The sequence below is a fragment of the Monodon monoceros genome, unplaced genomic scaffold, assembly GCF_005190385.1.
Source record: "Monodon monoceros isolate NGI ecotype Baffin Bay Population unplaced genomic scaffold, NGI_Narwhal_1 Super_Scaffold_12, whole genome shotgun sequence".
Classification (NCBI taxonomy): Eukaryota; Metazoa; Chordata; class Mammalia; order Artiodactyla; family Monodontidae; genus Monodon; species Monodon monoceros.
The window spans coordinates 89,628,925-89,649,501 of NW_021703768.1; the positions used below are offsets into that span (position 1 = coordinate 89,628,925).

The 20,577-nt window shown below is 35.0% G+C and overlaps 1 protein-coding gene across 3 annotated transcripts in view; it reads right to left on the bottom strand.

The window, feature by feature from the left end:
- The window catches only part of PJA2 (praja ring finger ubiquitin ligase 2), a 78,264-nt gene that overhangs the window by 22,134 nt on the left and 35,553 nt on the right, over positions 1-20,577 (bottom strand). For all 3 annotated transcript variants that reach the window (XM_029215981.1, XM_029215984.1, XM_029215982.1), the window contains exon 5: positions 9,548-9,733. In XM_029215981.1, the coding sequence (XP_029071814.1) occupies positions 9,548-9,733 (186 nt within the window). The remainder of the gene's footprint in view (positions 1-9,547; positions 9,734-20,577) is intronic.

Below are 20,577 nucleotides of genomic sequence, written 5' to 3' on the forward strand. Positions count from 1 at the left end.
CCCGGTCTGGGCAGATCCCACATGCCGCGGAGCGGCTGGGCCCGTGAGCCATGGCTGCTGAGCCTGCTTGTCTGGAGCCTGTGCTCCGCAACGGGAGAGGCCACAACAGTGAGAGGCTCGCGTACCGCAAAAAAAAAAAAAAAAAAAAAAAAATGACTGTTACTCTGTACTTCAGATGCATAACATAAAACTCAAATACATTGGTGAAAATGATTCAGTATAAGAAATAAACATTAATTTATGAGTTTTTTAAATTCAAAGAAGGAAACTAAAATAAGAAATAATTCTGAATCAATAAACAAAAATGTCATTAATACTCTTTTACGATATAAACAATTCTTGGCTACATATTTTGCTTAAACATTTGATTGTCTTTCACGACTCATTATAACACAGTTACAGAAACAGAAAATAAGTGCTGTGTAGTATATGCTTTCAACATGTTACATAAAGTTCATTCACCATTTAACACAAAACTTATCAGGCTAGAAGAGTAGCCATGTGCTGGGCCAGAGTTGGCTTGATACTATAACAAAAGGAATTTTGATCTTAAAAAAAAAAAGAGATTCTGAATAATAGGGTCAAAAGTATCTTTCATTTTGTGTAGCTAACAAGAGAAACAAATATCCCCATGGGAATGTAAGTATATAATGTAAGTTTAGATGCTTAAAAAATCTTGAAAACATTTCAGCAATCTCTGTTTTCTTCCTCCCTATATATATACACATATGCCCATACCACACACACACCATAAGTAACACATTCACAAAAATTTAGACCTCCAAGGCCCTTTCTTCATTTTGGTAATTCAAAAATCAACAAAGTGTCATTACAATGTTACACAGTAATTTATGAGACTTAAAAAGACGTATTATTTAATCATACCTCCAAATGGTCAAGTCTAAAAAAGTAACCCAGTAGATGGAAGATGCAGAAGCCCTACTGCCACTACTACCAACGTCACAAGTATTTCACCTGGGAAGGGAAATTGCCAATCTGTTCTTTCCCTTTGAGCAATTTCAGCACAGTCTGGAGGAAATGAATGCTGCCGCCGTAACAGGAAGCGAAAAATGCCCCATCAGGTATCTGCACAACCTACCTCCAGTGAAAATCCTAGAAGACCACCCACATGATATTCTCTTAATTACAGGCCATACTGTTACTTCAAAGCTTCAGATAAATAGACTGTTGCTCCCTTTATGATTTATGCTTCATGATTAAAGATCTCTATTTTTCAATAACAGAAACTAAATTTAATAACATTACTGGAATAGCAATATTAAAAGTATTAAGATATACCAATAAACTAATACTATTGGGTATCTTAAAGAAATTTTCATTAAAAAGTTTTAAAATATGCTATTATATAATCATGCATCGTAGAATTTCTTGAGAAGTGAAGAAAATGAAAGGCAGACAAATCAAATTAAATCCCTGAAAACACTAACTACTCTGATTTTACAAATCTGAGTGGCTTCCTTTAGCTAATAAAATCAGCAATTTGAGTATCCATTAAAAACAGCACAGAATATTAAATCTTCAGGTTAATACCAACATTTTAAAGTAATATAGCTATATTATAAGAAATTTATTTTATAAAATTCTGAACAGCATAATAAACATTCCTAGTTAAATGGTATTTAACTAACCGGTTTTCATTTTATAACAAGACACACATACATTTAAGTACTTGCTAAGCTTTGGATATAAGCTCATTTTTAATAATACTAATTGTATAGCAAATGTTTAAGATTTCTAATCCCTATCGTGGAGGTAAAGTACAGAAGAACGTAAATGAAATTTGACTTAAGAGTCAAAAAAGCCTAAAGGGAATTACAGCTTACAAAATCAAGGGTACCCTGTTGCAAATCCTTTGCATGGATTCCATGGCATCCAGTTGCAAAGATGGATTCCCAACACTTAATTTGAAGAATTGTTTCTTTAGTCTAATATATTTAGCATTGATTAATAGAAAAATTTTATTATTAAATTTTTACTAAAAAATGTTGAGTATTTACATTAAAAGTTTGTAAAGTCACCAGAACAGCTGGAAAAGCCTAAAGAAAAATACAAAAGTGTGATGTCTCTAATTTAACTTTAAATTCAAAAACATAAATCTCAAATGGACACTTAATACTGTCCAGCAATTACTAAGTGTCTACCTAGTAAGTCTGTTGCCTGGTTCTCTGAAAGCCCATTTCCCACCTTTTTCTTCTTAAATGTCACCTTCCTATCCTCCCCATCTCTCAACATCTAGTAACAATGAGAATACTGAAGTCACTTGAGACTCATCTTTTCTTCCCAGCAGCAAATCTACAGACTCACCTACACTTGTACCTACCTGTTACCTTTCCACTAGTTACAATGGAGGAGTCTCTGCTCCTATAGACCCTCTCCCTGAGCTCTGGATCCCTTTTCATCTTATCTTCTCAAGAACTTCACTTTATCTTTGCTATAATTATCAGTTAATTACTTTCTTCTTGAACATTCTACAAGCAAACAATCATGCTTTTAGGTTTTTAGGGGTGAGAACAACACTTTTCTAGGCCCAAAATCCACCTGTAATCCCTTCCCTTTAGTAAAGAATTGGGTATCTCCACTTTCTCACCTTCAATTCCCTTTATTTTTTAATTTCTTTTTTTTCAAATGCAAAATATATACAATCTATTTTAGTTATAAAGCATATTATACTGAACATTCATAAACCCACCACTTAAGCCAGGAACTAGAATATTACCACTGACTAGCATATACCTTGTTTTCTACACTTTTCCTATCCCCTTGGCCTGACCACAGAGCAAAGTACTATCTTGTTGATGCTGTTGTCATTCCACTGCATTTTTCTTTTTTTTAATATTTATTTATTTATTCTTTTTTTTTTTGGCTGCGTTGGGTCTTGGTTGCAGCACACCGGATATTTTGTTGTGGCACATGGGCTCTCTAGTTGTGGTGTGCATGCCCCATGACATGCAGGATCCTAGTTCCCCAACCAGGGATTGAACCGGCGTCCCCTGCATTGCAAGGAGGATTCTTAACCACTGGACCACCAGGGAAGTCCCTCTATTGCCTTTTTTTTTTTTTAATTTTTAAAAATATTTATTATTATTATTTTTTAAATTTTTGGCTGCGTTGGGTCTTCGTTGCTGTGCACACAGGCTTTCTCTAGTTGCAGCGAGCAGGGGCCACTCTTCATTGCGGTGCACGGGCTTCTCATTGTGGTGGCTTCTCTTGTTGCGGAGCAGGGGCTTCAGGCGTGCGGGCCTCAACAGTTGTGGCACGCAGGCTCAGTAGTTGTGGCTCGCTGGCTCTAGAGCGCAGGCTCAGCAGTTGCAGCGCATGGGCCCAGCTGCTCCACGGCTCGTGGGATCCTCTTGGACCAGGGATTGAACCCGTGTCCCCTGCATTGGCAGGCGGATTCTTAACCACTGTGCCACCAGGGAAGCCCCACCTCCATTGCTTTTTGAAAGATGTTTTCACTATTTTTGCATACTTAAACAAGATATTCACTACTGCTTGTTTTTAAGCTTTATGAAATAGGTATCATACACATTTTCCCAGGAATAGTTGTTCTCACTCAACATTCTATCTTTAAGGTTCATCCATGTTTTTGCATGTATCTGTGGCTCATTCATTACCAGTGCTATGTAATACTCCATGTACGAATATGCCACTAATTTTTCTCTTATTAATTAATACTTGGGTAATATCCACCTCAACCAGCAGTGTGTAAGAACTGATTTATATCCTCCAAAACACCTGACATTGTCATATTTCTTAATATTTGCTAATCCGATGGGTGGGTAAAAGATGATACCTCCTTGTAATCTTAATGTACACTCCCCTGATTACTAATGATCTAAGTAAGCATCTTTTGATATTTTTATTCACCATTAATATTTCTTCTTCATTGAATTACCTGCTCAATGTTTTGGTGATTTTGCAATCAGACTGTTAGTTCTTCTTACTGATGTCTAGGAGTTCTTTTTTTTTTTTTGCGGTACGCGGGCCTCTCACTGTTGTGGAGCACAGGCTCTGGACGCGCAGGCTCAGAGGCCATGGCTCACGGGCCCAGCTGCTCCACGGCATGTGGGATCTTCCCGGACCGGGGCACGAACCCGCATCCCCTGCATCGGCAGGCGGACTCTCAACCACTGCGCCACCAGGGAAGCCCTAGAAGTTCTTTATACATTCTGCACATTAAGACTTTATACTATAAATATATTTTCCTAGTTTGGTTCTTTCCTTTTCGGTGTCTCTTCCTTTACATCTTCTTTTATTTTTCTGCCTTTTATTATTCTCCCATCCTGCCATGCTAATACTTCCCCCCCAATGGCTACAGAAATGGTGCAACTTGTCTTGCTCCTGATCTTAAGGGGGAATTTTTTTTTAATGCTTCCTTATTGAAATGATTTCTATTTTTTTTTAGACAGTTTTTATGAGGGCAAGGAAATTCTGTTCTGATCTTAGTTTCTGAATTTTTATCATAAGGAGGCACTGAACATTACTAAGTGATATTTTTTCCCTTGCATCTACAGAATTTATCATATGAATTTTCTCCTGTATTTTGCTAACAATTTGGTGATGACATTTACAGGTATTCAATGTGAAACTACTTTTGCATATCTGGAATAAACTCAGATTGGTAACTGAGTTTTATCTGTTAAAGAAATACACTTACAAATTCAGATTTCCAATAATTCTGTTTAAGATTCTGATGTGTATTTTAATGAACGAAATAGGTTTATAATTTCCTTCACAAACTCTTTTGGTATTAGGGTTATATTGGCCTTATTTGAATGACTTGGAGAAATAGTTCTTTTTCCATTCTCTCGAAGGGTAGTGTGATATGATCCTTGAAAGTTTAGTTTAAGAGAATTCAGCTCTAAAATCCCTGGATCAGTTGTTTTCTCCATGGGAAGATTTTAAACCACTGATTATGTATCTGTAATAGTTATCATATTAGTTAGGTTTCCTATTTCTTCTTGAGTGACTTTTGGTGAATTCTATTTTTCTAGGAATTTGTCAACTTCTTCTAAGTTTTCAAATTTACTGGTATAAAGTTCATAGTACTCTTTTTAAAAAGTCTATACAAACTTTATTGTGTTTGCAGCTGTGTCCACTTTTGTATTTCAGTATTATTTATTTGTGTCATCTTTATTTTCCTGTTCACTATCAAGTAGAATGTCTCTTTTTCTTAATCTTTTCAAAGTATCAACTTCTGATTTCTTTGATTCTCTCTATCGTAACTGTTTTCTGATTTATTGAATTTTGTTCTTATCTTCCCTAATTCTAATTCTTACCTCCTTAGTTTCTTTGTTGATTCTAATATTCCTTTACTGTTTTTTAAGTTAAATGCATAGCTACTCCACTTTCAGCTTTTGTTCTTTTCTAACATAAGCATTTATAAAGATAAATTTCCCTTTAAATATCAATTTCATTGCAATTCCACAGATTTTGATTGGTGGTATTTCCATTATCATTGAGTTGGTGAGCATTTTAAACTTCTAGTATGATTTCTTCTTTGTCCTACTGCTTTTTTTTTTTGTGGTACACGGGCCTCTCACTGTTGTGGCCTCTCCCGTTGCAGAGCACAGGCTCCGGACGCGCAGGCTCAGTGGCCATGGCTGCTCCGCGGCATGTGGGATCTTCCCGGACCGGGGCACGAACCGTCCGTGTCCCCTGCATCGGCAGGCGGACTCTCAACCACTGTGCCACCAGGGAAGCCCTGTCCTACTGCTTTTTTAAAAGGATGGATAATTTAAAATGCATGGAGGGTTTTATATAAAGTATATTTATATATTAAGAATTTATATTTGTATTATTTATTTCTAAATTAATTGCACTGTGGTCAGAGAAAATGGTCTCTAGGACATTGATTCTTTGAAATGTGTTAACCTGTACTTCGCAGTCTAGTACATGTTCAGTTTTTGTGTGTTTGTGTATTCCACAGCATGCAGTGTTCATTAAAGCAAGCTTAAGTAAGTTGTTCAAATCTGCAATTAATTTTTTATATCCATGAATTATTAATTGAGAAAGGTATTTAAAAATTTTCTAATATGACAGAAAATCTGTCAATATTCTCTAGTTTGGTTAAATTTTGATGTATATATTTTAAGTCTGTGCATTCAAGTTTAAAACTGCTACATTTTACTAGTAAATTGGACTTACTACATAGTGATCTCCACTCTCCCCATTAATGCTTTTTCTGTCTTTAAGTCTAAATTGCTAATGTTAGTATAATTAGTCCATTTTCTTTTAGTTAGTGTTTCCCTGAAATATCATTTTCTGCCCTTTTACTTTCAATCTTTCTGTATATTAATGCTTTAAGTGTGTCTTTTGTAAACAGCATTTAACTTTAAAAAAATGCAACTGATTTGAAGCTTTTCTTTCACAAGCAGAGAGTAAGCAATTTATATTTATTACAGGACTTTTTCTTACATCCTGCTTTTTCATCTCTATTTTTCTTCCCTTTTTTATGCCTTTTTTCTTCCTTTTTTTTTTAACTGTTATTTGGATTGACTTTAAATGTTATTTTTCCATGTCTTAAACTCCTTTTTTCCTCTTCTACTGGTTTCCAATACATATACTCTGTATTTATTCTTGTAGTTGTTACCCTTGAAATTTTACCATACAAATTTAACATGTCAACAGTTAACTTTCAGACCTCTCCCAAACTATACACTTCAACTCTGATCTTCCCCCATCAACTGAAATACTACTGCTGTCCAGCATTTTAGTTCCGTCCCCCCTCACCACTTGACTTCTATTTTTTTTTAATCAAACGACCGGTTTTATTATTGTAGGATATCAATGCAAGTAGCTGATGATTTTCAAATGTGCTTCTGTTTATACATATACCTGTACATCTACCTACAATTCAGGATACTTTCCTTAAACTTGTAGGTTAAATATCCAAGTGCCTCCTGCCATCTACAATGCATGTCTCACTGGCACTTAAAATTTCAAAAAGGAGTTCCTACTTCCCAGTCCTCTCCTCAGGCTTCCTCATCTCAGTCAACAACATTAACATCTACCCAATGTTCCAACCAAAAAACCTAGGCATAACTGACTGATTTCTCCCTCATCTCACACCCAATCCTTCCTAATACTTATAACTCAAAAATATTCTGAAACCTCTTCACCTTTCTAAATTCTCACTACCATCCCCTCACAGCCTAATCCACTCTCATCCTCTTTTTTACTTTAGTCCCTTTCCAATTCTATCTCCACAAAGCTGTTAGAGTGATCCTTTAAAAATGTGTGTCAATAATTCCTCACTTAAAATCTCACTGCTCTCTGAATAAATTCCAGATGCTACATGTCCTGCATAGTCTGGTTCCTGCCAACTTCATCTCATATTATTATTCTTTCCACTCATCTGCTTCAGCCCCACTACCGTCTTACATGCCAAGCCCTTTCCTTTTCAGTACCTCTGCTCTCATCTTTCTTTTTGCCTAGAAAGCTCTCCTTCAACTAACTGCTAATTCTCATCTTTTAGAGCTCAGCTCAAAAGTCAATTCCTAAGAGAAGTGCTCCCTGATCACTCTAATTAATGTAAGCCCCTGTCAGTTACTTTATCACATTAGTGTTTTATTCCCTTCACAGTAATTATCAGTTTGTAATTTATCATATTTGTATCTTGTTTATTACCTGCCTCTCCCACCATAATGTAAACTCCATGGGAGAATCTTATTTGTCTTGTTCACTGATATAATCCCAGGATCCAGGACCATGCTTGGCACATACTATATGCTCAATAAATATCTGTTGCATGAATAGTTACTATCACAAATTACATATGAAAAAATTAATAAAACTTAGTAAACTAACTAATAGTGATTAGAGATGATCAAACATGAAGTTAGGAAAAGGAAAAAAATGCCACCTCAACCTACCACTATCAAGACCAATTATGTTCTTACATTTCTTTCTTTACAAATTTTCTAATATGCTTTATTTCCAGAGCTTCTTACAGAAGTAATCTCAAACTGGAAATTTATACTTTTTGAAAAGTAAAAATTGTAATGTCCAAGTTGAAACAGGTTTTTCCTAAGAAAACATATTTACCAAAATAGTTCCCTTGAGAGACTAAATTAGAACCAATTATTATAGAAAAAAAATTTAATTATCAAAGAAACACTCCCTCACAACAAAACACCAAGCCTAGAAGGTTTCACAAGCAAATACTAACAGTCTTTAAAGGAATAAATAGCTATTTAAACACCAAAAGATATACACACACACACTCACACAAATATATATATATTTTTGTGTATATATGTGTGTGTGTGTGTGTATATATATATATATATACACACACACAAATATATAAATAAATAAATAAATAAATATAATTGCTCATGATCATTAGGCCAAAAGTAAAAAATCATTATATCATTTCCATTGGTGCTAACAAGGCTTTAATAAAATTCAACGAACATTCTTGCCAGAAACCTATAAAATACAAACAGGGTCAAATTTCCTTCGTGTGATTGGGATTGACATATATACACTAATATGTATAAAACAGATAACTAATGAGAACCTGCTGTATAGCATAGGGAACTCTACTCAATGCTCTGTGGTGACCTAAATGGGAAGAAAATCCAGAAAAAGAGGGGATATATGTGTACATATAGCTGATTCACTTTGCTGTACAGCAGAAACTAACACAACATTGTAAAGCAACGATACCCCAATTTAAAAAAAAATTTTTTTTTAATTTCCTTAGTGTGATTTAAGACAAAAAAATTGTGTATGTGTGTGTGTACATGTATGAAATCAACCTAAAACCCCAAATCATTCTTACTAGGGAAATACTAGTGGAGCAAGGGCTGGTAAACTATGGCCCACAGGTTATTTCCAGCTTGACAATTTTATAAATACAATTTTGTTGGAAGACAGTTACACCCATTCATTTACATATTGTCTATGGCTACTTTTACCCTATAACAGTAGAACTGAGGAGCTCCAACAGAGACTGACACACAAAGCTGGAAATATTTACTATTTGGCCCTTTGTAATATAAATTTGACAAGCCCTGCACTAGAGCATTCCCATTAAAGTTAGGAAAAGACAAAGATATATATCATCAACCACTAATTTCTGGAGATATCCAATGCAATTAGAGAGAAATATTAAAACTTCAACTTTTCCTACTGCCTGCATTTCCATGAAAAAATCACTGATTTCCCTCTGAGGGCTTCCCTTCTCTCTTGCTATTATCTTCACTGAATAGCAATGGCAGCTCTGATTCACTCATACCTGACTTACCAAAATGATCTTTTAAATGTCCAACGTTTCTTCAATAAAGCAAAATGGAAACACATACTGTATCTAAGACAAGACACTGTAATTACCAGTATTTTCAATTTAATTGTTCTTTGGAAAACACCGAAGGCATAACAAAATTCAGCAGGATCTACTGATCCTACATAGGGCTTGTAAATGCAATTACCAGCATATCCAATGCTATCCAATCTGAATGTGATGTATAACACTCTTGTGCAGCATGCATAAAAATAACAAATCTTACTGTTAACATACCCTTCCTGAAGAGACAATTCTTGGTTTTCCTCTTCGGGACCACTGCTATCACTTTGTAGTTCAGGTTCATTCTCATCTTTTCCTGGCAGAGTCTCCCAGCTTTCATCACTTGAGGACTGATCTTTTTCCGTACCAGAAAATCGATGAGGCAAAGAGGCAGACCATTCTCCATCACTGCATTCTGAACTGCAAATTTAGAACAGAAATATACTGTCATTACAAGTGCATTTATCATTTGGAGTGTTAACCAGGCATCATGGTAGAGAGTGGAGTACTGATGCTCTACATGTTTCATCAGGTGCCAATTAAATTTTAACATATTTTAAAAATAAATACAGGGCTTCCCTGGTGGCGCAGTGGTTGAGAGTCTGCCTGCCGATGCAGGGGACACGGGTTCGTGCCCCGGTCCGGGAGGATCCCACATGCTGCAGAGCGGCTGGGCCCATGAGCCATGGCCGCTGAGCCTGCGCGTCCAGAGCCTGTGCTCCGCAACGGGAGAGGCCACAACAGTGAGAGGCCCGCATACCGCAAAAAAAAAAATAAAAAAAAATTAAAAAATAAATACAGAGATAAATATTCAGCAGAATATAACTTTTTCAAATGAACATAGCATATGGCAAGTTATGAAGTTATCAATTTATTATTTTCTTCATTAAAGTAACTAATTCCATGGTGCTTAGACACAGGTTCTTTATATTTTAGACATACTTCTACACAAAATTTTCAGTAATTTATTCGATAATGCCAGATTAAATGCTATCTGGAATAAATAATAGAGTTATTACTCACCTGACTTAAAACAACTTTCTAATTACATACTGACAACTGATATTACATCCTCTATGAATATATTTTCACTATTACCATGTTTTAAAAGCTTACTTTTTTCTTCGTTTTACAAAAAACTTTACAATGGAGAGAGATTCAATTCATAAAAAGCAGCACTGACAAATCTTTACTGAAGTCCTTTGGTAAGACTGTGAACACAAAATAAATTTCAACTCAAGAGAATATTTTGATAAGGAATGAAAAAGTGTGATAAAAGGTTTAATAAAAAAATCTCCGAAGAATTACTTTTAGATAGTATACGTATTTAACTTTGGTTAATTTGGTTACATTCAACAACTCGCAAAGCATCAGACATCTTATACTACCAGAAGCTAAAATATTACTTAACAGTGTTGAAAATAAATCTTAAATGCTTTTTCTAACCATATCAACCATTCTGGTCAAGAATTCTCTTAAAGATATTACCCTTTGTGCACTGACTTTTAAGAAACCCCAAAATAACAAAATTTAATTTACTTTTTTGAAAGGAAGTGATAATTGGTATTGTCTCCTTCTACAGGCAGATAAACCCAAGATGCAATTAACGAAGAGCAGCATTAATCTGAGCTCTGAGAAGTTAGCAGAAGTAAAAAAAAATAAAATCAACTTCCAATTTTCAGGGCCCAAACATCCTGGAGAAGAGATAGAAGAGAGCCCTGGCATAGCAAATAAAAGGTGTTTCTTCATTGGGTATGAGCCAAAACTGCTTATATTCTGTAAAATTTTCTGTGACCCAAAGAATAATCTAAGATCAAGTAAATCATTTCCAGACTTGTATCAGTGTCAAAATCTAACACAGAGAATAGTTTTAAAGGAGCTTACTGAGCTAACTTCCCTTGACTATGAAGCTTCTCAAATTCACAGCTAAATTACCAACTCCAGTTTTGAAATGTTTTTAAGAAGTAGGGTTGGATTTCTAGATTAATTTCTGGCAATTTTTAACATCTACTTAAAAGTGAATTTCATTTTTTAAACATTTCTCTCAGAGATTGATCCTGTCCAGAAAGATAACATATGAAACTTCTGAACTTTTCTGAATTAATGAAATAACTGATGGAATATCTCCAAATTTCAATAGAAAAAGAATGTCTATGATAAACAGTCAACATATTTAAGAAGCTTATGTCAAGGACTGGCAAACTATAGCCTTTTAGCCAAATCTGGCCCTGCTGCCTGTTTTGTTTGTTTGTTTTATGGTATGTGAGCTAAAAATGTTTTTTTTTACCTATTTATATTGGATTTTGCCTCTTAGTTTAAAAAACCTAAAATATTTACTATCTGGCCCCTTAAGAGAGTTTGCAGACCCCTGGCCTACATCATTATTACTCATTACACATAACACTCACCTCAAAGTAGATAACTTTTAAATATATATCCCCAGCCCTGATCACCATACTAAGCTTTTATAACCACTAACTGCCCACCAAACATTTTTAGATTTTCAGCCTCCTTTTAAAAATTATATTTTTATAACAAAATTCATCTGCTGTAAGTCCCTTTCTTCATTTTCTATCTAATGGTATTATCCTGCCCTTAAGCTGGAAACCACATATCTTTGACTCTTCACAAACTCCCCACTTTTAAGTCCTTTTTTACTTTCCATTCTTTCTGTTCAATGGCTCTTATGTCCTAGCTCCTTTTTCTCCATTTCCCCTAACAAACCTTGGTTCAAGTGCTTTTCTCCAAACCTAGATTGAGACAATCAATTATTAACTGGTGTCCCTAAACTTAATCCCAAATCCCTCAACTCACTTAAAGAACGCATTCTGAATATCCCTATCACTTCCATTTATATCAAACAGTACATTTATAACATTACTCCAAAAATTTTCAACAGTTCCTCTCTACTAAAGCTGCATTTCATAAACTTAAGCCATTTGCCTACAGTCCTCACAATTTTTGCTACAGTTGTACATTAACACTGTGTCTTAAGGTACAGCAGTTGAGAACACAGGTTCTGGAGTCAGCTGGCCTGGATTTGAATGCACCAGTTATTAGCTGTGAAAAAGTTACTTAACCTCTCTGTACCTTTATTGCCTCACCTATCAGGTAAATATAATAGCATCCACTATCTCACTGAGTTCATTTGAGGAATAAATGAGTTAATATATAGGAAACATTCTAACAGTGCTTAGTAAATAATATCATCAGCAACTATTATCAAATCTTTTTTTTAAACAACAGTTTTTTTTCACTCAAATACATTTTAGTCATCTCTTAAGCAATATCCATAAAGTTCCAAATTTGATGTGCTAGCTATATTTTTTTTGATTCACACTAATATAAATATATAATGATAAAAATTAAAAACACTTGTCTGTGTGCCACTTAATATATTTTACCCTCTTTAAAAAATACTGGCCTACAGAAAAAAAGAAGTTTGAACTTCGAATGGCACTTATGATTTACTACACCCGATCCCAGTTATGAGTACATCCTTACATCCAACTCTTTCCTTCCAATATGCTCTATTCCAAGTGCTGTCCCCCAAATACGAATTTTCATCAAAACTATTCCTCCCACCACCAAGAATGTCTTCACAATCACTTCACCTTTTTTCCCATTTCAGGACCAGATCACTCTTTCATTTCAAGACCTTCCTCTACAACACTGCTTCTTTTGTTTTTCAATTAATTCATCGACTAGCCTTCTTATTCGTTCAGTCTAAACCACTAAAGTGCAGCTGCTTCTTTAGCACTGCATTTAAAGGTATTTTTCTAAGTGCAAAATCACAGTTCCTTTTCCCAGAAAAGCATCTAAGGAGATCTGTCTGAATTGTGAAGCACCTGTAAGCTCTTGGAAGTTAACTAAGACTGTGCTATCAAACGACTTTACATAGACAACTTTCAGTGATATCAGTTTATTTAAAAAGGGCCAACAATTAATCGTCTTTAAAGTACGTTCCCCAGAAATTAACATACATTTGTGATATAAGTGATAGAAAGTAATATATCAATAATTTCCTATTAATAATTCATTCTGAATGTTATTATCTACGAAAAATTTCAAACTTAATGTCTATTAATAATTTGTAGCTCTAAAAGTCCAAACTGGCTCAGAGGGCTAGTCAGAGGAAACTATGAATCGATGGCTAAGATTTTTTACTATGAAAAACAAAAAACCTACCACAGGCAATTTCTTTACTGAAGAAACAAAATACTACATTTAACATCAGGTGAAAGTTCCATCTACAACATATGATAGCCTTTTTCACCGTGGCAGTGGAACACCACAATGGCAAGAGCAAGCTCTGAAGTCTGATAGAGTTTAGGTTAGGATCTGCTCAGTACTTACTAGTACAAGCCTGGGCAATGAATGAACTTCCCTGAGCTCACTTCTCCTCATCTGTAAAATGAGGATATTAATATTTACTTTTCAGGTCTACAGTGCTGTTTAAATGACTACCACAGATAAAATGTTTTGCACAATTTTTGGAAAATGGTAAACATTTAATAAAGGTAGTTACTTCTTTCATTATATAAGCTGTTTGCTTAGAAATTTCATTTGGATTTCCTACCAGCACACCACCATTTTCCTCTTTTCTCTACCAAAGAAAATCTACTTGACATCCTCTGGTCTTACTGAATAGCAGTATCAGCCTCCTGGTCACCCAACAGCTTTATACCAGAGGTCAGCAAATTATGCCCTGGAGCAGAAGCCAAATCCGGCCACCTGTCTGTTTTTTAGTGGCCCGGACGCTAAGGATGTTTTTTTCATTTTAAAATGGTCATACAAGTATCCACATAATATCCTCAATATTGCCTTTTGGTCCACAAAGCCTAAAATATTTACTATCTGGTCAACCTTTTAAAAAAAGTTTGCAGACCCCAAAGAAGATGCAGCAAAGAAGCATCGAACATAGGTCAATGGAAGAGAAACCATGGAGCAGAAAAGGGTGAGCAAACAGCTCAATGGTAGCACTGAAGTCAAAGAAAATGGGTAGAGAAAAAAATCAATTGGCTATGGAAATTGGGAGGTCACTGTTAACATGGGAGAATATAGAAATAATACAGGGAGTTAGATTTTGAGGCATTTAATAATAGTGGATAGTGAAGGAACAGAAGCAGAGTATGTGGAACATCTATTCTGAAAATTCAGCAGTGGAAGAGAAAATATAAACAGGCAAGTAGTTAAAAGAGGGAGCAAGATCAATGAAGGCTGCCCCCAGGATTTAGAAAAGGAACCCAGGAGTAAAGGTAACAGATATGTAAGGTGTCAGATATGACTGCAGGCACAGAATGAGAAAAGTCAGCTCTCTTCACTGAAGAAGAAATTTAAAATAGGAACCAATACCAACATATTCTAATATGTTAGTATGTTAATATGTATTCTGATGGAGGAGAGGAAAACAAGAAAGTTCACATTTAATTATTTCAGTATCTCCAGGAAAGCAGAGACAAAGTTATCCACTAAGAATGACAGGAGTATAAGGAACTAAAAGCAAAAAGAGAAAAGATTTTAAAATAACTTTTCAAGGAGAACAACCAACAGAACAAACAGGACACAAAATGGTCATGGACTAACGAGGACCCATTTGTTCTTGATTATAAAAGCGTATGAGTTAAACATTAAAAATTTTTCAAAGTAAAAACTAAAATACCACTGTGGTTTTTATATGGTCTTTCATTAGTACTGTCTCCCATTAACATTTAGAGGTATATGCAAGAGCAAAAAACTATAACTTACTCAATTATTACACTCTTTACAGATTCAATTGTGAATCAAAAAACCTTTTTCACATAAATAAAATTATATGTGGTTTCTAGACAAAACATTTTATGTACAAATCTAGGTATAAATAAGATACAGAAGTAAAACCAGGCAAAAGCAACCTCTTATTCCCTAAGTCCCCCAAGGAATGGTTTGTTTGTCTTCTTTGATATTTATCACATCCACAAAAACTCAACTATATAGGAGCTTAGGGAAGAGTGAAATTTTAGATAATTTTCTTATCTGACCATCTGTGGATCAAAAACACTTTTGAATTTTATTGAAAATACTCTGGAAGGAAATTATATTAAAACATATTATATAATTCTCTGCATTTTCCAAAATAGTATACTAAACATAATCTGAGAGTTTGGGACTTTTTACTAGTACTAACACTGAACTATGTTGTAATAAAGTAATACAAATGGAAGCTGTTCAAATCTATGTCTACTTAATTTAGTAAATAAGGCCCAAATGGTTTGGTTTTTTGGCTGTGCCAGGCAGGTTGTGGGACCTTAGTTCCCTGACCAGGGATCAGACCTGAGCCCTTGGCAGTACCACGGGACCTCCAGGGAAGTCCCTGGTTTTTCTTTTTGAATTCTGCCTGCCTTTTACAACTTTTTGATCTTTTCCCCTAGTACCAAAATATTGTAATCTATGACTCCCTAGCATGCCTGAGGAACGAAGTTATTTATCCCCAATTTACTCCTTTTAAACTTCTATGAACTTGGAAACAAGATATAAAGTTTTCCTAAAATATTAGAGCATGTGCTTAAAGCTCTTTGTTTTGGTTGTTCATAGATGTTTTACTTGTTGGGAGATAGCGAGATCAGAGGAGCTTTCTTCATGGCTTTCAGCAAACATACAGGAGAGGAAAGGAGCTTAATTTAGCCTCATGATAATTATCTGTATATCTGTATATTCTGTTTTCCTCATAAGGCTGGTGAACACCAAGGCAACAGGAATCACGATTATTTGTATTTACAGAGTACCTGAAACAAAATGTGACCCCTGGGAGGATTTCAATAAATCCCTTTTAAGTATATCAAATTGTAATCAACTAAATAACCAATATTCCTTTTATTCTCCCAAAGTCATCAACAACAACAAAAAAGTTGTCCTGACATTTTTATCTTTAGTAAGGTTTTTTACCTTTTAAGCAAGGTTAAGGCCTAAGGACAAAAACTGCCAAAAAACCTCAAGTACTATAAGAAGTGGTTAAGAGATAAGAAGTGGTTAACCTCTCTTCAGAGCAATTAGGCCTAAGGTTAAAATGTGCTGGCATGGCTGAAAGGTTCTTTTAAACTCAAGATCTTGTCCTCAAACAGTTATTAAAGTTCTCAGGGTATATTTCAAAAGGGCAGGGTATTAACCTAACTCTCCGGTCTAATTCCAAGTCTGGTAATTATATGCTGCCTGTTAAAATTCCCCTTGCAGTTGTAATTTAATAAGGTGGCGTTCAGTTCTCGTCAAACAGCTCAGAGCAATGCAACCAGCTACAATGCTTATCCCATAAAGTGTAATGTTTCAGATGTGATTAAGTGATCATTTAGAATTTTTCAGGGAATCAGGCTGTACATTCATTAAAGTATTTTTCCAGTTGTAAAGAATAAACTATATACTTTTTAAGGGGCCAAAAATTCCTATACCTTGAAATGTCACAGTAAATTTTAGTTTATGTTCTTTATAAGAGAGTTCTGTAGTTATTATAATACTAACATGACAAGAAAACTCTTCAAGTATATCATCTTCAAGTTTTACAAAGCAGAGAAAATGCAAAAATCCCTCACAGACGCAAAGCAGAAGCTATTTATACTTTCCTTCTCAAGGTACTGGTGAGAGAGTCACTGTGTTTCCCCATTTCTCCAATCTGCAAATACCAGAACTTAGGAGAACTACAGTAAAACATTAGGAAGATGAACAAGTGGCAAAATGAAACTAAACAGGAGTGTACAGCTACGAAATTACAACATTTATCTGGCGCCATATTAAAAGGCATCCTGGAACTGTGATCTCTTGCAGAGAGTAAGGGCAGAGAGAACTGGAACAGTAGCACAGAAATAGAATTACTCCCCAAGATTGTACAGACTATTTAAATGAGGTCCTAAAATATATCTTAAGGCTTACAGATGCATATATAGGTAGAATCCTAGGTAGAATCATTATCCTTGATGAAAGCCTTAAAAAACAAACACAAAAAAAAATTAAGTGTTTCTGTCATTTCGATGTGTCTTAAAGAATACTCTAAAATTAGTTCCATCATTTAAGTACACCCAACTATAGGTTCTATAAGTCAATATATTACTAAAAAGTTTCTATTAACTGTGTTTTTCTCATCTATACTCTGTTTATTAAAAAATCTGTCATTTTTCAGAGTACTGACATTATCACTCATGGAAAAAACTTATAAATAAATATACAAAGACAACACCCTATAACTCTTAAAAGGCCAGAATCATTCTAGGCAAAGAAAACAATGCTACTATTAACAACAACAACAACAAAAATCAATTTAAAAACCAAGAGCTGAAAACACTACCATTTACCACTGCAACAAAAAGAATAAAATATCTAGGATTAAACCTACCTAAGGAGACAAAAGACCTGTATGCAGAAAATTATAAGACACTGATGAAAGAAATTAAAGATGATACAAAGAGATAGAGAGATATACCATGCTCTTGGATTGGAAGAATCAACATTGTGAAAATGACTCTACTACCCAAAGCAATCTACAGATTCAATGCAAACCCTATCAAACTACCACTGGCATTTTTCACAGAACTAGAACAAAAAATTTCACAAGTTGTATGGAAACACAAAAGATCCCGAAGAGCCAAAGCAATCTTGAGAAAGAAAAACGGAGCTGGACGAATCAGGCTCCCTGACTTCAGACTATACTACAAAGCTACAGTCATCAAGATAGTATGGGACTGGCACAAAAACAGAAATATAGATCAATGGAACAGGATAGAAAGCCCAGAGATAAACCCACGCACATATGGTCACCTTATCTTTGATAAAGGAGGCAAGAATATACAGTGGGGAAAAGACAGCCTCTTCAATAAGTGGTGCTGGGAAAACTGGACAGCTACATGGAAAAGAATGAAATTAGAACACTCCCTAACACCATACACAAAAATAAACTCAAAATGGAGTAAGACCTAAATGTAAGGCCAGACACTATAAAACTCTTAGAGGAAAACATAGGCAGAACACTCTATGACATAAATCACAGCAAGATCCTTTTTGACCCACCTCCTAGAGAAATGGAAATAAAAACAAACATAAACAAATGGGACCTAATGAAACTTAAAACCTTTTGCACAGTGAAGGAAACCATAAACAAGACCAAAAGACAACCCTCAGAATGGGAGAAAATATTTGCAAATGAAGCAACTGACAAAGGGTCAATCTCCAAAATTTACAAGCAGCTCATGCATCTCAATATTAAAAAAACAAACAACCCAATACAAAAATGGGCAGAAGACCTAAACAGACATTTCTCCAAAGAAGATAGATATACAGATTGCCAACAAACACATGAAAGAACGCTCAACATCATTAATCATTAGAGAAATGCAAATCAAAACTACAATGAGATATCATCTCACACCAGTCAGAATGGCCATCATCAAAAAATCTGCAAACAATATATGCTGGAGAGGGTGTGGAGAAAAGGGAACCCTCTTGCACTGTTGGTGGGAATGTAAATTGACACAGCCACTATGGAGAACAGTATGGACGTTCCTTAAAAAACTAAAAATAGAACTACCATATGACCCAGCAATCCCACTTCTGGGCATATACCCTGAGAAAACCATAATTCAAAATGAGTCATGTACCACAATGTTCACTGCAGCTCTATTTACAATAGCCAGGACATGGACGCAACCTAAGTGCCCATCGACAGATGAATGGATAAAGATGTGGCACATATATACAATGGAATATTACTCAGCCATAAAAAGAAACAAAATTGAGTTATTTGTAGTGAGGTGGATGGACCTAGAGTCTGTCATACAGAGTGAAGTCAGAAAGAGAAAACAAATACTGTATGCTAACACATATATATGGAATCTAAAAAACAAATAAAAAATGGTCATGAAGAACCTAGGGGCAAGATGGGAATAAAGACGCAGACCTACTAGAGAATGGACTTGAGGATACTGGGAGGGGGAAGGGTAAACTGGGACGAAGTGTGAGAGTGGCATGGACACATACACACTACCAAATGTAAAATAGATAACTAGTGGGAAGCAGCCGCATAGCACAGGGAGATCAGCTTGGTGCTTTGTGACCACCTAGAGGGGTGGGTTAGGGAGGGTGGGAGGGAGGGAGACGCAAGAAGGAAGAGATATGGGGATACGTATATATGTACAACTGATTCACTTTGTTATAACGCAGAAACTAACACACCATTGTAAAGCAATTATACTCCAATAAAGATGTTAAAAAAATAAATAAATAAAATAATTAAAAAAAAAAAAAACCAAGAGCCAAGTAAACTACCCTTTTTCTTGAGGGTGGAAAACAGTGTAAATATTTCATCAACTTCATTAGATGACATCAGGCCTAACTATAAAAAGCAAACAAAAGAAGCTTTTATTTTTGATTAGTGTCTATAATGGAGAAAGCACAGCCAAATTAAATGATTTTCTTCAAAAAAGCAAAATGTAGTAAAAAATGCTTAGAAATACTACTTAACAATTCCCACTGGGGTCTAAGCCAGCACCCAGAAATCAAACACTTTCATATTTCTGTAGCAAAATGTATGAATACTTGAAAATAGTCCTCGTTTTAATTTAGATCTAGATCTGCCATCAAGTAAGTTAATATTAGGTCAGGTTTTGTTGTCAATTTCTGTTTTTAGAACTTTGCAGATTTTGGATAAAAGACTGTGGACCTAAACTGAAAAACAGAAATAAATCAGGCACAAGTTCTTTTTTTTTTTTTTTTTTTTTAATTGGCCGCACGACACGGCATACAAAATCTTAGTTCCCCAGCCAGGGATAGAACCTGTACCCCCTGCAGTGGAAGTGCAGCATCCTAACCACTGGACTGCCAGGGAAGTCTCAGGCACAAGTTCTTAACTAACTTTATTCTTAGCTTAGAAAATAGTAGGTTACATAAATATTGTCTGCTAACCCTTGAAGTTTACAAACTTCAAGATAGCAGTAGAAATATTTTAATTGTTTCTACAAGTTACTTATACTATACTACGGAAGCTTAATTCATACATCCAATGAAAATCAAAAAGATTTTATTAACTTTATGATATGAAATAAAATATATAAAATGCATTCATATTCAAAAGGATAAATTTCTTCCCTTGTAGTACTTTCTAGTTAAAAAAAACTATTTCTTTAAATTAATAAAATCTTGAAATTGCACTGTAATTGAGCATGGCAAGGGTTCCCACTAGCTTAAAAGGATAGGTGAAAGTGACTCTGGGGTAATGAAAAGTCAGCAGTTGGACAAAGAATTCTCCA